The 17,266-nt window shown below is 39.3% G+C and overlaps 1 protein-coding gene across 1 annotated transcript in view; it reads left to right on the top strand.

Annotated features, from left to right (window-relative positions):
* Window positions 1–17,266, top strand: part of COL10A1 (collagen type X alpha 1 chain) — a 115,698-nt gene that overhangs the window by 59,933 nt on the left and 38,499 nt on the right. The window contains exons 2-3 of the mRNA XM_089652143.1: window positions 5,710–5,757; window positions 9,428–9,584. Coding sequence (XP_089508269.1) covers window positions 9,443–9,584 — 142 coding nt within the window. The 5' untranslated portion in view covers window positions 5,710–5,757; window positions 9,428–9,442. The remainder of the gene's footprint in view (window positions 1–5,709; window positions 5,758–9,427; window positions 9,585–17,266) is intronic.

Here is a 17,266-nt window from a genome sequence, read left to right as displayed (position 1 = left end):
GTGTAGTCAATTTCATTGGCTGGTCTCCATTCTCAGCCCTCCTTCCTCACCCAGTTCGGGAGAATGCTATTCCAGTTTGTTTCGTATATGTGGCTTCTGAAGAATAGGTCTACATCCTAGAAATGCATCGACCCCTGAAAAGATTAACATGTTATGAGGGACATGGGTTGTTTTCCTGTGTGATTATGCATCAGGGACATTTGTTTTGTTTTAATAAAGAGATTTTCTGTTTTGTTTTGTTTTGCATATAATATGCAAAATGTCTCAATACCCTTTTATACGGATGAATAACATAATAAAGAAATATGTTTGTATTTAAAAAAAAGTGTTGTGCATCAAAAATCCCATTTAAAAACTTTTAATAACAATTTTCCATGGTTTGATGTAGATAGGGATGTGGCATTTTTAGCCAATTAATAACTGTTTTATATACTGTACAGCAGGCATGCTCAATCTTTTGAAGAGTGCGGGCCACTTAAGTGATTTGGTAACTGGTTGCGGGCCACAATGAAATTAAATGGTTCATAATTTCACATTTTTTTTATTTCGAATAGCATAATGAATGTTTTCCTCCTGCGGCCATTGAATGCCTTCAGGAGGGAGACGAGCAGATGCCGGCTTTCAGCAGATGCAGGAGGAAATAGAGAAGATCAGTTCTTGTATACAGTATGCTGCCCCAGCAGCCCCTCCTGTCCAAGTGTAAGACAGAATGTAAATGGGAGGCCGTACGGGCCCTCTAGAGCAGAGGTGTTCTATTGGATTTAGGTCAGGTGACCATGGGGGTCATTCAATGATATCAATTCTTTCATCCTCCAGGAACTGCCTGCATACTCTCGCCACATGAGGCCGGGCATTGTCGTCCACCAGGAGGAACCCAGGACTCACCGCACAAGCTTAGGGTCTGACAATGGGCCCAAGGATTTCATCCCGATACCTAATGGCAGTCAAGGTGCCATTGTCTAGCCTGAAGAGGTCTGTGCGTCCCTCCAGGGATATGCCTCCCCAGGCCATCACTGACCCACCACCAAAACGGTCATGCTGAACGATGTTACAGGCAGCATAACATTTTCTACAGCTTCTCCAGAACCTTTCACGTCCGTCACATGTGCTCAGAGTGAACCTGCTCTCATGTGTGAGCAGCACAGGGTGACAGTGATGGACCTGCCAATTCTGGTGTTCAGTGGCAAATGCCAATCAAGCTCTATGGTGCTGGGCAGTGAGCACGGAGCCCACTAGAGGATGTCGGGCCCTCAGGCCACCCTCATGAAGTCTGTTTCTAATTGTTTGGTCAGAGGCATTCACACCAGTGGTCTGCTGGAGGTCATTTTGTAGGGCTCTGGAAGTGCTCATCCTGTTCCTCCTTGCACAAAGGAGCAGATACCAGTCCTGCTCATGAGTTAAGGACTTTCTACGGCCATGTCCAGCTTTCCTAGAGTAACTACCTGTCTCTCGGATTCTCCTCCATTCTCTTGAGACTGTGCTGGGAGACACAGCAAACCTTCTGACAATGGCACATATTGATGTGACATCCTGGAGGAGTTGGACTGCCTGTGCAAACTTTTTAGGGTCCAGGTATTGCCTCATGCTACCAGTAGTGACACTGACCCTAGCCAAATACAAAACTAGTGATAAACAGTCTGAAAATATGACTAGGGAAAAAAATGTCAGTGGCCTCCACCTGTAAAACCATTCCTATTTTGGGGATCATCTCATTGTTGACCATCTAGTGCACCTGTTGTTAATTTCATTAACACCAAAGCAGCTGAAACTGTTTAACAACCCCCAATGCTGCTTAACTGGCCAGATCAATATCCCCGGAGTTTAACTGACTTGATACTATACTATACTATACTATACTATACTATGCTATGCTATACTATACTATACTATAAAGTGTTCCTTTAATGTTTCTGAGCAGTGTATTAGAAGTCTAGCTCAGTGCAGCAAACTCACAGAAAAGCTGCAAGTGCACTGTACTGCACCTGCGTATCAGTATGAAAGCAGCTTAATAGTTGATAAACCTATTAAAGTTGCTAATATGCACATTGCAAAAGCACAATGTATGTGTTGTTTAATACGTGGACCTTTTTTTCCTCTTCCAGCTACTGCTGGCATTGCTCTGCAGGCTGCTAGAAATATCCCAGGTGAAGTGCACTTGGTATTACTCCGCCTGGGACAGGAGCTGGAGCTACAGAGGAAGCATTGGAGCCTGCTCTTTCTGCTGCCACCTGCTTTCTTTACTGCATGCACTGGCTCGATTAATTCTGATGCTCTGGGATGGAGGATTGGCAAGCCCAGACCATAATCAAAGGATTGGTAACCCTGGGCTTGCACTTCCCTGGTTTGAGGTTGATGGCCACATCAGAGGGCTCCCAGGGCCACATATGGCCCGCAGGCCACAGGTTGTGCACCCCTGAACTAAAGAGTAACTCCACTTTTTTTGAAAAAAAAAAACCTTTCCCCTCTGGGTGATCTATGTACATTGCAAGGATTTTAACAAACGTTAAAGATTCCTACCAGGGGCGGACTGACAACCCATGGGGCCCCCGGGCAATAAGGGATCATGGGGCCCCTGTGTCCTTGCCAGAACTCAAAAAAGCCTATGAAAAAGGTACCAGGGGCATCTCATGGGACCCCCTAATGACCCCGGGCCCTCGGGCAGTGCCCGAGTTTCCAAATGGTCAGTCCGCCCCTGATTCCTACCTTTCGTTATTCTGATGAAATAGCTGTGTGTTTGTCTGTGTCTATGGGCAAAGGGATTTTAAATAGGAGTGATTTTTAATTATCAGCTACTGCACTTACAGGGTTCTAATGAGGAAAGAGGCAGGGTCTGAATCCCTTTAGATGTGTTTAACCCTTTTTGTGTATATCATTAAAATTAATTTTTTTTGTTGCAAAGCATGCAATGATGCCCAAAATCCAATTTGTATCTTAGTGCAGACTTCTGAGAAAATCAGTAAGCCAATCACACAAGCAGGAGATAACATTTTTGGGGGTGTTTACTAAGGATCGTTTTATTTATTCCCTGCTTACCAGGGAATGAAAAAAACAGCAAGATCTCCTGTCAGGGAATACAGCTCTGTATTGTTTACAATCACAGAGCTGTGTCTGGTGAAAGACTGAGCAGATCAGCGGGTCCCACCGGTCATTCATTGGCCTGGACTTGGTGATAGGCATGTGCTGTAACAAATCATCCTTTGCATAGAGCAGGCAAGTATAAACCTGTTTGGGATTTAAAAAACAAAACAAATAAAATTATAGTCTTTACCTGCTTCCGCGCCACCCTTTAGCAGAAATACTGCTACAGGGCTACACGGGTGCGCAAAATCACATATATATTCGCAGCCATTCACTGCCATTTGCAGCCTTGGCTGTCAATCACTGGGCCCCAGCTGGTGATTCCCCGCCGGCACCCGGTGATCGCCGAGTATCACCGATGGGGGAGAGACCTGTGTATAAACAACACAGAACTCTCCTGTCAGGTCCTGCACACTGCTTTGTATGGCTCTGCATAGTAGAGCCACACAAAGCAATGTGCTTACAGTTTGAAGCATACACACAGCACACAGTTAACCCTTTGATCACCCCACATGTTAACCCCTTCCTGCCCAGTGCCATTAGTACAGTGTCAGTGCTTTGTATTAGCACTGATCACTGTATTGGTGTCACTGGGGATGTCAGTGACACCACATCCTTTCCCCACAGTGTCAGAATGCCCACCGCAGTCCCGCTATAAGTCGCTGATCGCCGCCATTACTAGTAGAAAACAAAAATTCCAGTATATAAAGCGCCATTTGTAACACTATAACTTTCATGTAAACCAATTAATTTACAAGTATTGGGATTTTTGTTTAGCCAAGACATGTAGCAGAATATATTTTGGCCTATATTTATGGCGAAATTTGATTTTTTAAATTCAAAGTCAAAAATATTGTTTTTTTCTCACAATTGATGGTGTTTTTTTGTTTATAGCTCAAAAATAAAAAACGCACAGGCAATCAAATACCACTGAAAGAAAGCTCTATTTGTTGAAAAAAGGACATAAATTTCATTTGGGTGCAGTGCTGCATGACCGTGCAGTTGTCAGTTAAAATAACGCAGTGCCATATCGCAAGAAATGGCCAGGGATGAGGGGTAAATCCTCAGAAGGTCAAGTGGTTAAAATCCTGCTATATCACTTCAGGCTGGCCCCTTTTGTAGGTATAGCTATGTAAAACATTAAAAATAAGTGTCCATACTCTTTAAAATGCAGTAATACACTGTCTCACCCTGCTTTGCATATGATCAGTTGCAAGAAAAAGAGACTAAGGTGCCTCTAAGTGCAGTATTGACAATTTATTCAGTAAACAATGGAAAATTTGCACTTAGAAGATAAACAGTTAAAAAGACTCATCATGTGATGTAATAAGATCCAGGTGGGACATTCAGCCGTCCAGCAGCAAACTATGCCTATAGGATCAGGAAGTAGAGTCCAGGATGTGCCTTTGCATCAAAAATGAAGCTTGGAGAGCAGAATCAGATGTAGCAGGTGAAGAGGGCGGTAATGAATTTTGGAGCATGCTCAATAGGCTCCGTCTTCAGGTCAGGTTTATCTTACAGCTACAGAGTTTGGGCTCCAACAAGCGCGCCCTATATAATATACATTTTCTGCACATGATCAGTTGCCCTGTGCCAAAAATCAAAGCTCCTAGAGGCTGAACTGCTTACAGGCTAAAGATTTACTGCTCCTCAGGGGCTCTGGGCTACAGCAAAATGGCAGCCTCTAGGAAGAAGAAACAAGAGCAATCATGGAGGCAATTTACAGCACACACTAATTTGGTAGCATAATTATTACTGTGGAATGTTCTGATTTAATCACAGAGCAGAGTAGTGCGTTACCTAAATTGCAGGTGTATTGGCAAGGTGCATTGGAGTGCCATTAAGAATAAATTACACTGCAACACCACAATGCACCATATACATATTTTCACCAGCTGCAGTAACATGTGCGATAAAATGCGCATTCCCACTGTGCAAAGGTGTGATCCCAGCCTTCATTTTTTTAGGAATTAAAGCCAGCCATACATCGGTCAAATTTCAAAAGAATTTTCTTTAGAAAATCTTTTCTAAGAATTTTCGTTAGAATTTCGCACCATTAGCGGGCCACAGCAACAGCCGATTTTGGAGCAACCATTGAATTTCAGTGATTGGACAGGTTGGAAATTTTTTGAAAAACAAACGACTTTCTAATCAATGATGGGAGAATCGTGCGAGAAATGTAATTGAAAAAGAAATGAGCATGAGTTGTGACCTGGAAAGGAAAGAAAATTCTTGTCCACGAAAATTCTTTTCTGTAGCAACACGACATGTGAAATTAAAGGCTTGGTAGGTCGAATTTCGAAATCAATAGTGGCACCATCGGATTACACAATGCACGAAATTTCGGATTTTCTAAAGAAAAATTGTTTGGAATTTGATCCATGTATGGCTTGCATTAGTCTGTAGCATAATACATTCTAAGGCACATTAATATTAAGCAGGTTTAGCTACAAGGTAAACATGAAGGTTATGCTGAGAACTTGAACGACCTTTTCTGTATTGTTACCTGTACTTGTGCTTGACTTCACTGCTAGTTCAATCTCCATCTAGCAGTGGTCAAAAAAAATTGATAGTATTGTAAGTTATTATGAAAGACAAGAAAGCATTTTATATACTTCTTTTTCTTTACAGATCAGTTGCAAGCATTTAAAAGCAAGACTTTCTCTAGCATTTGTACACGTAAGTAATCCTTAGGTATCTGTAAACTGACCATCACCAACAGTACACTGCTTAATAACATGGCTTTTGTTTCAGAAATAACAATAGATTATAGACAGTTATGAAGTATACAGGTCATAATAGGAGTTAAGGAAACACAAAGGGCTGTAGTGGGTGGCCTTGTGAACACAGATTCTATTAGAAAAAGGAAAACAGCCCACACACAAGACACAGAGCAGGAAAACGCTCACTTTCTCATAATAGAGGGCCACCCACCGATGTGTACTTGTACAGTAGCACTTGCTTAATGTTTACATTAAAAGTTAAAGTTCTCTTACTTCCAAAATATTTGTAATTTTTTTTTTTTTTAGGGGAAATGAATAGGCACTTTACAGCGTCTGTTGTAAAAGTATCAGCTACATATATAAATGATTTTATATGGTAAGAAATTAGGCTAAACTATGGAAATAAACTACATATACATATAAATAGATGTCCAAAGAAATCATTCTAGCAGAAATATGAGCTTTTCCTTGGGACCTATTTATGGCAATGCTTCTCAGCCTTTTCCAACCTAAGACCTCAAATGTTACGTTCCCGTAACTCTCTACGTAAAGTGTTACTAAACCCAGGATCCAGCATTCACTCTATCTGGTCTCCCACAGTACACACAACATGGAAATGCAATTATTTTAGTAAATATAATCTGCTAAATACCTTTTCTCATCAGCAGTTAGAGCAGTTTTGTGACCTATATCAGTATCCAGCCAAGCACAGATTAAAGCTTGTAGGAGGAGTTTTCATTCTGCTCTAGGACAGGGGTCTCCAAACTATGGCCCTCCAGGTGTTGAGAAACTGCAAGTCCCATTAGGCCTTGCAAGACTCTGACAGCCATAGGCAAGACTCCCAGAGGCAGAGGCATGATGGGACTTGTAGTGCTTCAACAGCTGGAGGGCCATAGCTTGGAGACCCCTGCTGTAGGAGGATGCATGACCCCTGATCCTCTGTCTGGACAGTGCTGATTGGCCCTGCGCTGATCACATGCACTCTCCCAAGAAAAAAAAACTCTCTAGCAATACGCACTAAACTGAGCATGTGCAGAGTGTCTCCACGATATGTCTTATCATCAGGAGATAATAAGGGGACACTGGAAGAAGGGGAGGTTCAGAGAAGTCAGGATCAAACTGAATTTTTAAACAATGCAGAGGATTAACCCCTTAGGTTCCACAGTGAGTATAACAAGCATGCTTTACTGCATATACAGTGCATCCAGAAAGTATTCACAGCACATAACTTTTGCACATTTCGTTATGTTACAGGCGTATTCCAAAATGGATTAAATTAATTTTTTTCCTCAAAATTCTACAAACAATACCCCATAATGACAATGTAAAAGAAGTTAGTTTTTAAATCTTTGCAATTTATTAAAAATAAAAAAAAATAAAAAAAACACGTACATAAATATTCACAGCATTTGCCATGGCACTCAAAATTGAGCTCTGGTGCATCCTGTTCCCACTGATCATCCTTGAGATATTTCCACCTGTGGGAAATTCAGTTAATTGGACATGATTAGGAAAGGCATAAACCTGTCTATATAAGGTCCCACAGTTAACAGTGAATGTCAGAGCACAAACCAAGCCATGAAGTCCAAGGAATTGTCCGTAGATCTCCGAGGCAAGATTGTATCAAGGCACAGATCTGGGGAAGCATTGAAGGCACAGATCTGGTGAAGCATTGAAGGTCCCAATGAGCACAGTGGCCTCCATCATCCATAAATGGAAGAAGTTTGGAACCACCAGGAATCTTCTTAGAGCAGGCCAAAATGAACAATCGAGGGAGAAGGGCCTTAGCCAGGGAGGTAATCAAGCACCCGATAGGCACTCTGAAAGAGCTCCAGCATTTCTCTGTGGAGACAGGAGAACCTTCCAGAAGAACAACCATCTCTGCAGCACTCCACCAATCAGGCCTGTATGGTAGAGTGGCCAGACGGAATCCACTCCTTAGTAAAAGGCAAATGGCAGCCCACCTAGAGTTTTCCAAAAGGCACCTGGGAGACTCTCAGACCATGAGAAACAAAACTCTCTGGTCTGATGAAACAAAGATTGAACTCTTTGGCCTGAATGCCAAGCGTCATGTCTGGAGGAAACCAGGCACCGCTCACCACCTGGTTAATACAATCCCTGTTTTTCAGTGGCAGGAACTGGGAGACTAATCAGGATTGAAGGAAAAATGAATGCAGAAATGTACAGAGACATCCTTGATGAAAATCTTTTCCAGAGCACTCTGGACCTTAGACTGGGGTAATGGTCCATTTTTCAACAGGACAATGACCCTAAGCACACAGCCCACATAACAAAGGAGTGGCGATGGGCCAACTCTGTGAATGTCCTGGAGTAGCCCAGCCAGAGCCCAGACTTGAACCCGATTGAACATCTCTGGAGAATGGGAGACATTGCCCAAAAATAGGTGTGCCAAGCTTGTAGTATCATACTCAAAACGACTTGAGTCTGTAATTGGTGCTAAAGGTGCTTCAACAAAGTATTGAGCAAAGACTGTGAATACTTATGTACATGTGTTTTTTTTCATTTTTTTATATTTAATAAATTGCAAAGGTTTCAAAACAAACTACTTTCAAGTTGTCATTATGGGGTATTGTTTGTAGAATGTAGAGGAAAAAAATGAATTGAATCCATTTTGGAATAAGGCTGTAACATAACAAAATGTGACAACAGTTAAAGCGAAGTTCCACCTAAAAAAAAAAAAATAAAAGTCAGCAGCTACAAAAACTGTAGCTGCTGCCTTTTAAAATACAGGAACTTACCTGTCCCTCAGTCCAGCAATATTACAAATAGAGAAGGTAACAGCAGGGACACAGAAAGCAATACAATTTGGATAAAACAGATTTTTCAGATTAGTAATTTTTTTCACCTTGATTACCAGCTTTCCAACCAAACATGAGTAATACCACAACAATGGTAGAGGAAAGGTCTAGCCAAACATTCCTGCATTGAGTAACTTTTCGTATAATTAGTGCTTCCCATTCAGAGGGAGGAGAATGTCTCAAGCACATTGTTATGTTTTCACAATGGTATAAATAAATGATGCTATGAATAATTAGTAAAATTGGGAAAAATCAGACTAGTGTATCTTCAGCTCTTAGAGCAATGACCTTAGCAACTATTCTAACATTTAAATGTAGCAGGTTTTAGAAAGTGAGAAAAGTACATTTGATGAACAGGAAACAAAAGCAGACAGCAGCAAAGTCCATTCTATGCTGATGACAGCAACTTGTAAACCTAGGTAATTTTATATTGCTTGCTCCATTTAACGTATTTTTTCTTCTCTCCAGATTTTTTTTTCTAGTTGTGTCAGAACTTATAAAACATGCTTCAGGGAACTGTCAGTTATTAGTCAGAACAGCAGTGAAATTGCAGAACAGAAACAGACCCATTTTTTATATGCTTGATTCAAGCATACTTGATCATTTCCAAAACACCACACAGGAGGTAGAATATCAAAGCTCTACTGGAATGTAGCGAATATGTACATGGATGTTTGACCTCTTCTGATTATTTTAAAACTATTAAATTTCATCATCTTAAAATCAAAATACAAGTGATATTTTAAAATTAAAAAACCCAAATCATAATTTATTATGGAATGTAAGTGAGATTGTTTTTCAATGCAGAAACTTCCTGGCAACATGCATTTACACACCAGCATCCTCTTGTTCCTGGTTTCTCCAAATTTTGTCTTCATGTCTGGCTATTTTCCCGAGAGGCATCCAAAGCAGTCCAGTGTGAAGGGACCACCACCATTCCTGCCATTCAACACAAAAAGTCAAGGTAAGGTTTAAAATGCCTGGTACCTCGCTTGACAGCACCTGCATATTTTCATACTCAGTCAATAACTTACTAACTTACTATAACAGACTCAGACTTTATTGTTGTTAAAATCACATCTATATCTATTATTATGCACAAGTATTCCGAGGCTGTTTATTCCTACTAATGTTCTTTTTATTGGCACCTCCAGGTAAACATATGAACTAACTTGATTAATTATTAGGTTACATTTTTAACTGCCCAACTACAGTATATAGTATATTAGTAAAATCACAAACTAAACTTAACAAATCATTCAATTCTTGTACAGCATAATCAGCTAAGTCTTTGCTAGCATTGATATAAAATTACCTAGCAATTTCAAAGGTTTTAAAATCTACTTGGTGGAAAATAAACGAATAGTAAACGTAGTTGAACTATGGATTAAACACACATACTATTTTACTGTATGTATTTTAAAAAAAATTATTGACAGCTGTATTGTTACAATTATTTAACAGTTTCTCTATAAAGGCCATGTAATCAAACAGTAAAAATAGGAGCGCATTGAAATCTGTTGTTAGCTTAAGATATGTTCAATGACCAAAATATATAAAAAACATAACAATATTTTAAAAAGACAATATATCATGCAATGTTGGGTGTGTCTTGCATATCGGTCTATAAAATTAACATAAAACTCGGTTAATTCATGAATAACTATCAATAACAGAAGTAAACTGATTTTGCAGAAGGTCCGTAACTTAATGTATCCTGTATATAAGCATGAAAATGTATCCAAATGGGCAAATTGTATTTTATATATGATTATAGCTAAGTAAAATAACAGATCAATGTATGTTTTACAATGCTGATATGTATGTAAAATGCAGATAATGCAAAATAGGATTTTTTAACTGTTAAAACTAATACAAATAATTAAAAATAAATTTTTCTCTGCCTGTGTTGCATGCAATTTAACAACTGAAAGTGCTGTATGATAATAGTTATATGCACGCACGTTGTAATAAATGTAAAAATATTGATGGCTTAACATCTTTGAGTGTTAAACAAGACAATGTTTAAACCAGCAAGGAGTTTAAGAGTTTTATTTATTGTTGCTGAGCTCAACTTCTGGCATCACTGTGGCTTTCCTCCAGTTGCTCCTGTTTCCTCCTACAAATGAAAAAAATTACAAGCCTGTTAACTAATTACTAACCAAACTGGACATTATGAGGGTTATTTACTAAAACTAGAGAGTGCAAAATCTGGTGCAACTGCACAGAAACCAATCAACGTCCAGGTTTTATAGTCAAAGCTGCACCAATTCTGAGTGCTCCAGTTTTAAATAAAACCCGTGTGTATGTCTGTACAACTTTTGCAGGGATATTAGGACAGCCAGTGTGGGGAATGCTTAATCTACTTTATAAAGCACTGTGGAATATGCTGGTGCTTTATAAACGCATTAATGCTGATGTATCCTCTAGCAGGTGTTTTTTTTTTACCATTAATACGTTGCTACTCTAAGTATATGGCATTCCTGCCATTCAACACAAAAAGTCAAGGTAAGTTTTAAAATGCCTTGTACCTGCTTATTTTCATACTCTATTTTCTACTTTATAAAGTACTGTGGAATATGCTGGTGCTATTAATGTTGATGTATCCTCTAGCAAGTTTTTTTTTTACCATTAATACATTGCTACTCTAAGTATATGGCCCCTTTCAAAAGAGGCGGCCTCTGAAATTTAACTACTCTGCTAATGTGGCCCTACTCTGCCATTTTATAGTACCATGACCACTCTGCCCTCCTCTTTCAATTACCTTCAGTTAATAAAAACCCACTAGGACTGTGACCTTCTGCTAGTATGAGCTTACTGGTAAGTTTACTTCACTAATAACGTACCAGGAGCCTTCCGATAATGTAGCATTTGTTCAAACAATGGTAGACTGTTTATTTCAGATATTGGAGTTGTTTTAATGTTTTTAAAGTCATAGAGGCTATTTAGTTTATTTTGCAAAATTAATGCTAGTAAATAAAGTGAAGCTGCGTTCACCTCAATCAGTTTTTTTGCTAGAAAAAAATTGTATTTTTAAAAAATTTCCATTGCTTTTGATTGGATATTCAAATTGCTCATGGATTCACCTTTATTCACTATTTAAATAGCTCTTTAAAGGATTTCATTGCTGTATAAAGTATACAGCAGAACAGTAATGAAACATATGCAGTGGGCAGAATTGTAGTACAGATCTAAGCATGGAATACAATTCAGTTATCTGTGTGAAATCCACTGCACAGTCTACCAAGATCAGTAGTTTTATAATGATATAGACCAGGGGTCTCCAAACTTTCTAAACAAAAGGCCAGTTTACTGTCTTTCAGACGATAGGAGGGCCGGAGTAGCCAGTGGGAGTAGAAAATGTCCTGGAGTCAGTAGGAGTAAAACAAATTACATAGTGCTTGTAGTCAGTGGAAGGTGGGGAACAGGAGGAATAGTGTCCAGTCATTGGTATTAGTTGGAGGAACAGATCCCCATCATTGGTATTAGTGGGAGGAATAGTGCCCCATCATGGTGACAGGGGGAGAAATAGTGCTCCATCATTGGTGTTAGTGAGAGGAATAGTGCCCTATCATTGGTATCAGTGTTAGGAATAGTGCCCCATCATTGGTGTTAGTGAGAGGAATAGTGCCCCATCATTGGTGTTAGTGAGAGGAATAGTGCCCCATCATTGGTGTTTGTGAGAGGAATAGTGCCCCATCGTTGGTGTTAGTGAGAGGAATAGTGCCCCATCATTGGTGTTAGTGAGAGGAATAGTGCCCCTCATTGGTGTTAGTGAGAGGAATAGTGCCCCATCATTGGTGTTAGTGAGAGGAATAGTGCCCCATCATTGGTATCAGTGGGAGGAATAGTGCCCCTCATTGGTGTTAGTGAGAGGAATAGTGCCCCATCATTGGTGTTAGTGAGAGGAATAGTGCCCCATCATTGGTATCAGTGGGAGGAATAGTGCCCCTCATTGGTGTTAGTGAGAGGAATAGTGCCCCATCATTGGTGTCAGTGGGAGGAATAGTGCCCCATCATTGGTGTCAGTGGGAGGAATAGTGCCCCATCATTGGTATCAGTGGGATGAATAGTGCCCCATCATTGGTATCAGAGAAAAGAATAGAGCCCCATCATTGGTATTAGTTGGAGGAACAGTACCTAATTGTTTATATCAGTAGGAGGAATTGTGCCCCATCATTGGTGTCAGTGGAAGTTGGTGCCAGTGGAAAAAATGGTGCTTCCTTGTTGGTGTCAGTGGGAGGAATAGTCTCCAAGGGCTGGATAGAGGCAGGCAGATGGCCGCATTCGGTCCACGGGCCGCAGTTTGGAGTCCACTGCTATAGACCCATTACAGTATTTTATGGGATGCAATAAGCAGCTCACATATGTATCAAAATAAAGCAATATCAAATTATCAGAAAAATAATGCAACAATAAAAGAAAAGGAAGAATAGTTTATTAGTGGTTGCTGCCAAGTGAGCATAATCTGTACCAAGTGAACAGCCTCCACTCCATTATACAATATTTATTTAATTATAAAGCACACATGCATGCAGAACATGCATAACACTTGGAAAAAAATACAACTCTTAAGAAGAGAAATAAAGACATAAAATACATTCACAATCAAGTTTTTTAGCTTTGGATAGAATGGAGAAGAATTAGAACCCCTTTCAGGTTTTTATTTCTGCCTGTGCTGCCGTTAGCGAGATTCACCCTTTTTGTTCATCATGTTTAACATTATCATCAAAAGTGAAAGTAAAGAAAATCCCAAATTTTGGGTTGTCACTAGAACAGTAATAGAGGGAAAATTGTCCAGTTGGGACACTAGTTCTGATGACCCTGGTGACAACCATGGATTCCCTCAGTTTGTACTGATTTTTATCTCACTCCCCATTTTGTCTATGGGACAGGAAGTTAGGGGAAATCTCCCCAGTGGGACACAGATGGCAAAAAAAAACCCTGACATGGGTTTTATCCTTCTTTACTCTATCCAAAATAACAAACAAAAAAAAACTTTCACCTTTAGTTCTACTTTAAGTTACAATTGCAAGTGTGTAATTTTTCATCTCTGTGTAGGTAATCCTATACGTAATACAAATTTTAGGTTACGATTTGTGTGTATTAGAAAGAAACAGTAATGTTCGCTGTATTCGTTATTAAAAATGAAATTGCTTATTAACAGCAGCAGGAAACAAATAGAGGTTTATATACAAGAGCAAGCAAAAATATTACTTTCTAATTGTATAAGACCTCTGTATTCAGAAAACATATGCTTAGGGTGGTCGTTAATTTATTTTTAGGTCTGTAATTTGCATTTTACTAGAGCCTATAAAGTATGGTTAAACTGAACAGGCCACCTGGGGAGTAAAGGGAAAGTATACTGTTGTCATTTTGCATGAAAAATGATTTGTATACTAAAAGGGAATCTTCAGTAGTATTCCAACTGTGTAAAAATCCAAAGTGGTTTTCCTAGACATAGCTACAGTATCTCATTAGTTGGAGTCAGGTAGTAGTCCAACAGTGGCTTACTTCAAATCTTAAATGGTAACTCCACTTTCATGGAAAAAATCTGCAGCACAGTCATTTTCTATAAAATTCAATGCAAAATGGCAAGCAGGAATTGTTCTGTACATAGTTGGTATACAGAATGTATCCAAAAATGTAATTTCATAACTGTGTCATTTTCTCACTGATTTTTCCAGAAGTCTGCACAAAGATCAAAGTCAGGTTTTAAACATCCTCTGCAATAGAAATGTATTTTTGGGTGAGATGCTTCCTGAGGGTTGATCACTTCCAAAGGGATGCAGACACTGCAGCTTTCCTAATTAGAACATAGCAAGTGCATCAGCTAATTGATAATGAACCATATCCTCCCATTCAGAATGATTATACAATCAGTCTGGTGAAACAAACAGCTATTTCTTTAGATGAAAAAAAAGGTAGGAATCTGCTACAAAGTTTGTTAAAATCCATACAATGTACATTGATCACCCAGAGAGGTTTGTTTTTTTTTCTCAACAAAAGTGGAGTTACTCTTTAAGCATGAAAACCTTTGAAAGAGGGTGAGAGAAATACCGTGTGCGTTTCTTATGGTAAAGAATCAGTTTTTTGTCATTCTTTAAAATCAAATTAAAACATTTAGGAGGGAAAACTGTTACTGGCATTTAGGGATGAGGTTCGGGTTTGTGGCAATACAAAGTCTGAGCTGAACACTGCATGTTCACAATTCGGAAACCAAGGCAAACTAAGTGGCCAAATTTAGCTTGTTTGTTCTTACAAACCTCTGGAAGCTACTGCAGTAGGAAGGTATTCATTTACTGGCTGTATAACTACCACCACTAAATGACAAATTCCAGCTGTGCCACCCACATCTTAGCTAGTAGAAACACAGTAATTTGTTGTTACAGTGCACTATAACAACCAATAAAAAAAAAGTACCCCATGCAAAAAAAAAGTGTAAGGCCCCCAAAATTCATAGTAGACCCTTATCCAAGCATGCAGACTACTGGCTGGCTAGGAAAGGAGAACTACGGGAGTATGCCCTTCCATCCTGAACCATAACAAACCACATAACCCCAACAAGGGGAGGGTACTCTGCCAGGAGAGCCCCTCTGGAAAAGCACCATGCCCCCCATATTGAAAATGACAAGGGCCTCTTTCCCACATCCCTGGCTGGTGAATGTAGAGGTCTGCTAAATTGGACTTTTAGAGTTGAATCTGAAAGGCCCCAGATATCCACCACCCCATGTGAGTAATGGTACATATAGTACCCCAGGTACACATTCACAAAAAAGTGTAAACAGTAAAACACATCAAACATGTCACAAAGCCCTTTATTAATTAAAAAAAAAATGTCCACAGTGTAAATCCATCATCAACTGTATCATTCAGTGGTGTAATGTAGATCCCTATCAATCTGCTTTCAAAGGTCTCCTTGCTGCAAATGAAATTCCCCAGCTGAATATACAGTAGATGAATATATACTGTACATATAAAACAACCTGTGTATATTTGTGCAGCATGCATCTACTCATTGACTCCCATGGCTTGTTACACGGGTATCTTTTCCCATCAATTCACAAAGTGATGCCATACATTCATTAAGATGTCATACTCTTAAATCACACAGTAAGCATTCAGGGTTGCAGTATTATAATGCCTTGTATAACAAGAAATTATGTGAGTGCAGCACCTAATGAATAAAAGAAGCAGCTGGCATAAAAAGGCAAACCTCAACACCTCATGAGAAACATAAATAAACAGCTATGCAGCGCTCAGCAATAATGAATATAAAATAATACTCAAAGTGGGCACAAATATCAGTGCGTGAATGGTGTAATGGTGATCACGTCAAATAGCGATGTATAAGTCTAATATAGACACAAAACTAAAGTGATATTGTTGGTGAATCCAGGCATTGGGTGGTAGAGTTCATCAAAAGTAGTGCTCCAGTGCTCAGTGTCTCATGATGAGAAAATCCGGTACAATAATGCACTTACCAGAAGTACATATAATAAAAGCATTATATGTATATGATATATGTGGTGTTATCCAGGTCTGGTCTGTAGTAACTGGGTCATCAGACTCAAAGTAGGACTCTCGGAGATGAAACGATTCACACTCAGGGGTCCCCTTTCGCTCACTGATTCCTCACGAAAACTCAGCACACTGGTAACAACTTCCCAAATGGCTCCACCTTGTAGGCTCGAAATGACCAAGCCAAGGGGCAGAAATGGTACTAATAGTGTGATACGTTTATTTCAATGTTACAAAAACTGAGAATAAACCAACCAATAAAACTCACATGCGATCAATATTATTGGCCGCCCGGCCTTCCTCACGGCCATATGCGGCTAGTGCGTCTATTGGGTAGGTTCCACTGACATATTTCGTGCACCAAGCACGTTTTCAAAGGGGTATAAACTGCCCACAGATGTAAGTAATTTATACAGAGCTTGCGAATGCGTGGGCGCCAATGCGCACCTTGTGGAGGGACAGGAGCATGCATGTGCATGTCATCCACCGCATTTTGCAGAAGGATATGCACGTGCGGGTCCTTCGCCACATCATGCAAACCTATATGCACATGTGCCGATACGTCATAACCCGCTAATGCGGGTTGAAATCCTTGACCCCTCATGGCCTCAACATAGACCTCGATATAAATTGTTTTATTGATAATAGTTGATTTCTTTTATTTCCTATTCTATACCTTTGAGTTTCATTTTTTAACTATGTTGTTAAGAGTTTTATTGGATTACTAGATTTTTGTTTTCGTTGTTGTTTTATACATCACTTCAACATTTGGGCCACATATATTCGATTCCTCTAATACTATTTTTTTGGGGATCTCTACCTGTATATATTGAAGTGTTAACATTATGTTCCTCAATATTAGCTCCACTTCTTATTATATTCTAGGTCTTAACAATATTTTAGTTTCTTTTACATATGGATGACTTATATGTTTTTATATTTTCTATGAGTTTCTTATATTTTATATGATATTTAACAATTTTGTTGGGAGTATTTTATGTTTTTAGTCACTCCTGATTATTATACATTTTATTAAATTTTTTAAATATTTTACTGCGATCTTATCCATGTTTATTTTAATTTATGTATTACATACTTCTTTCCGATATCTATCATTTTAATTGG

Source organism: Staurois parvus, unplaced genomic scaffold, assembly GCF_062004578.1.
Source record: "Staurois parvus isolate SC_StPar_1 unplaced genomic scaffold, SC_StPar_1.0 ptg000672l, whole genome shotgun sequence".
Taxonomy (NCBI): domain Eukaryota; kingdom Metazoa; phylum Chordata; class Amphibia; order Anura; family Ranidae; genus Staurois; species Staurois parvus.
The sequence above is the reverse complement of the archived record's forward strand: the minus strand, read 5'-3'. Positions and strand labels throughout refer to the sequence as shown.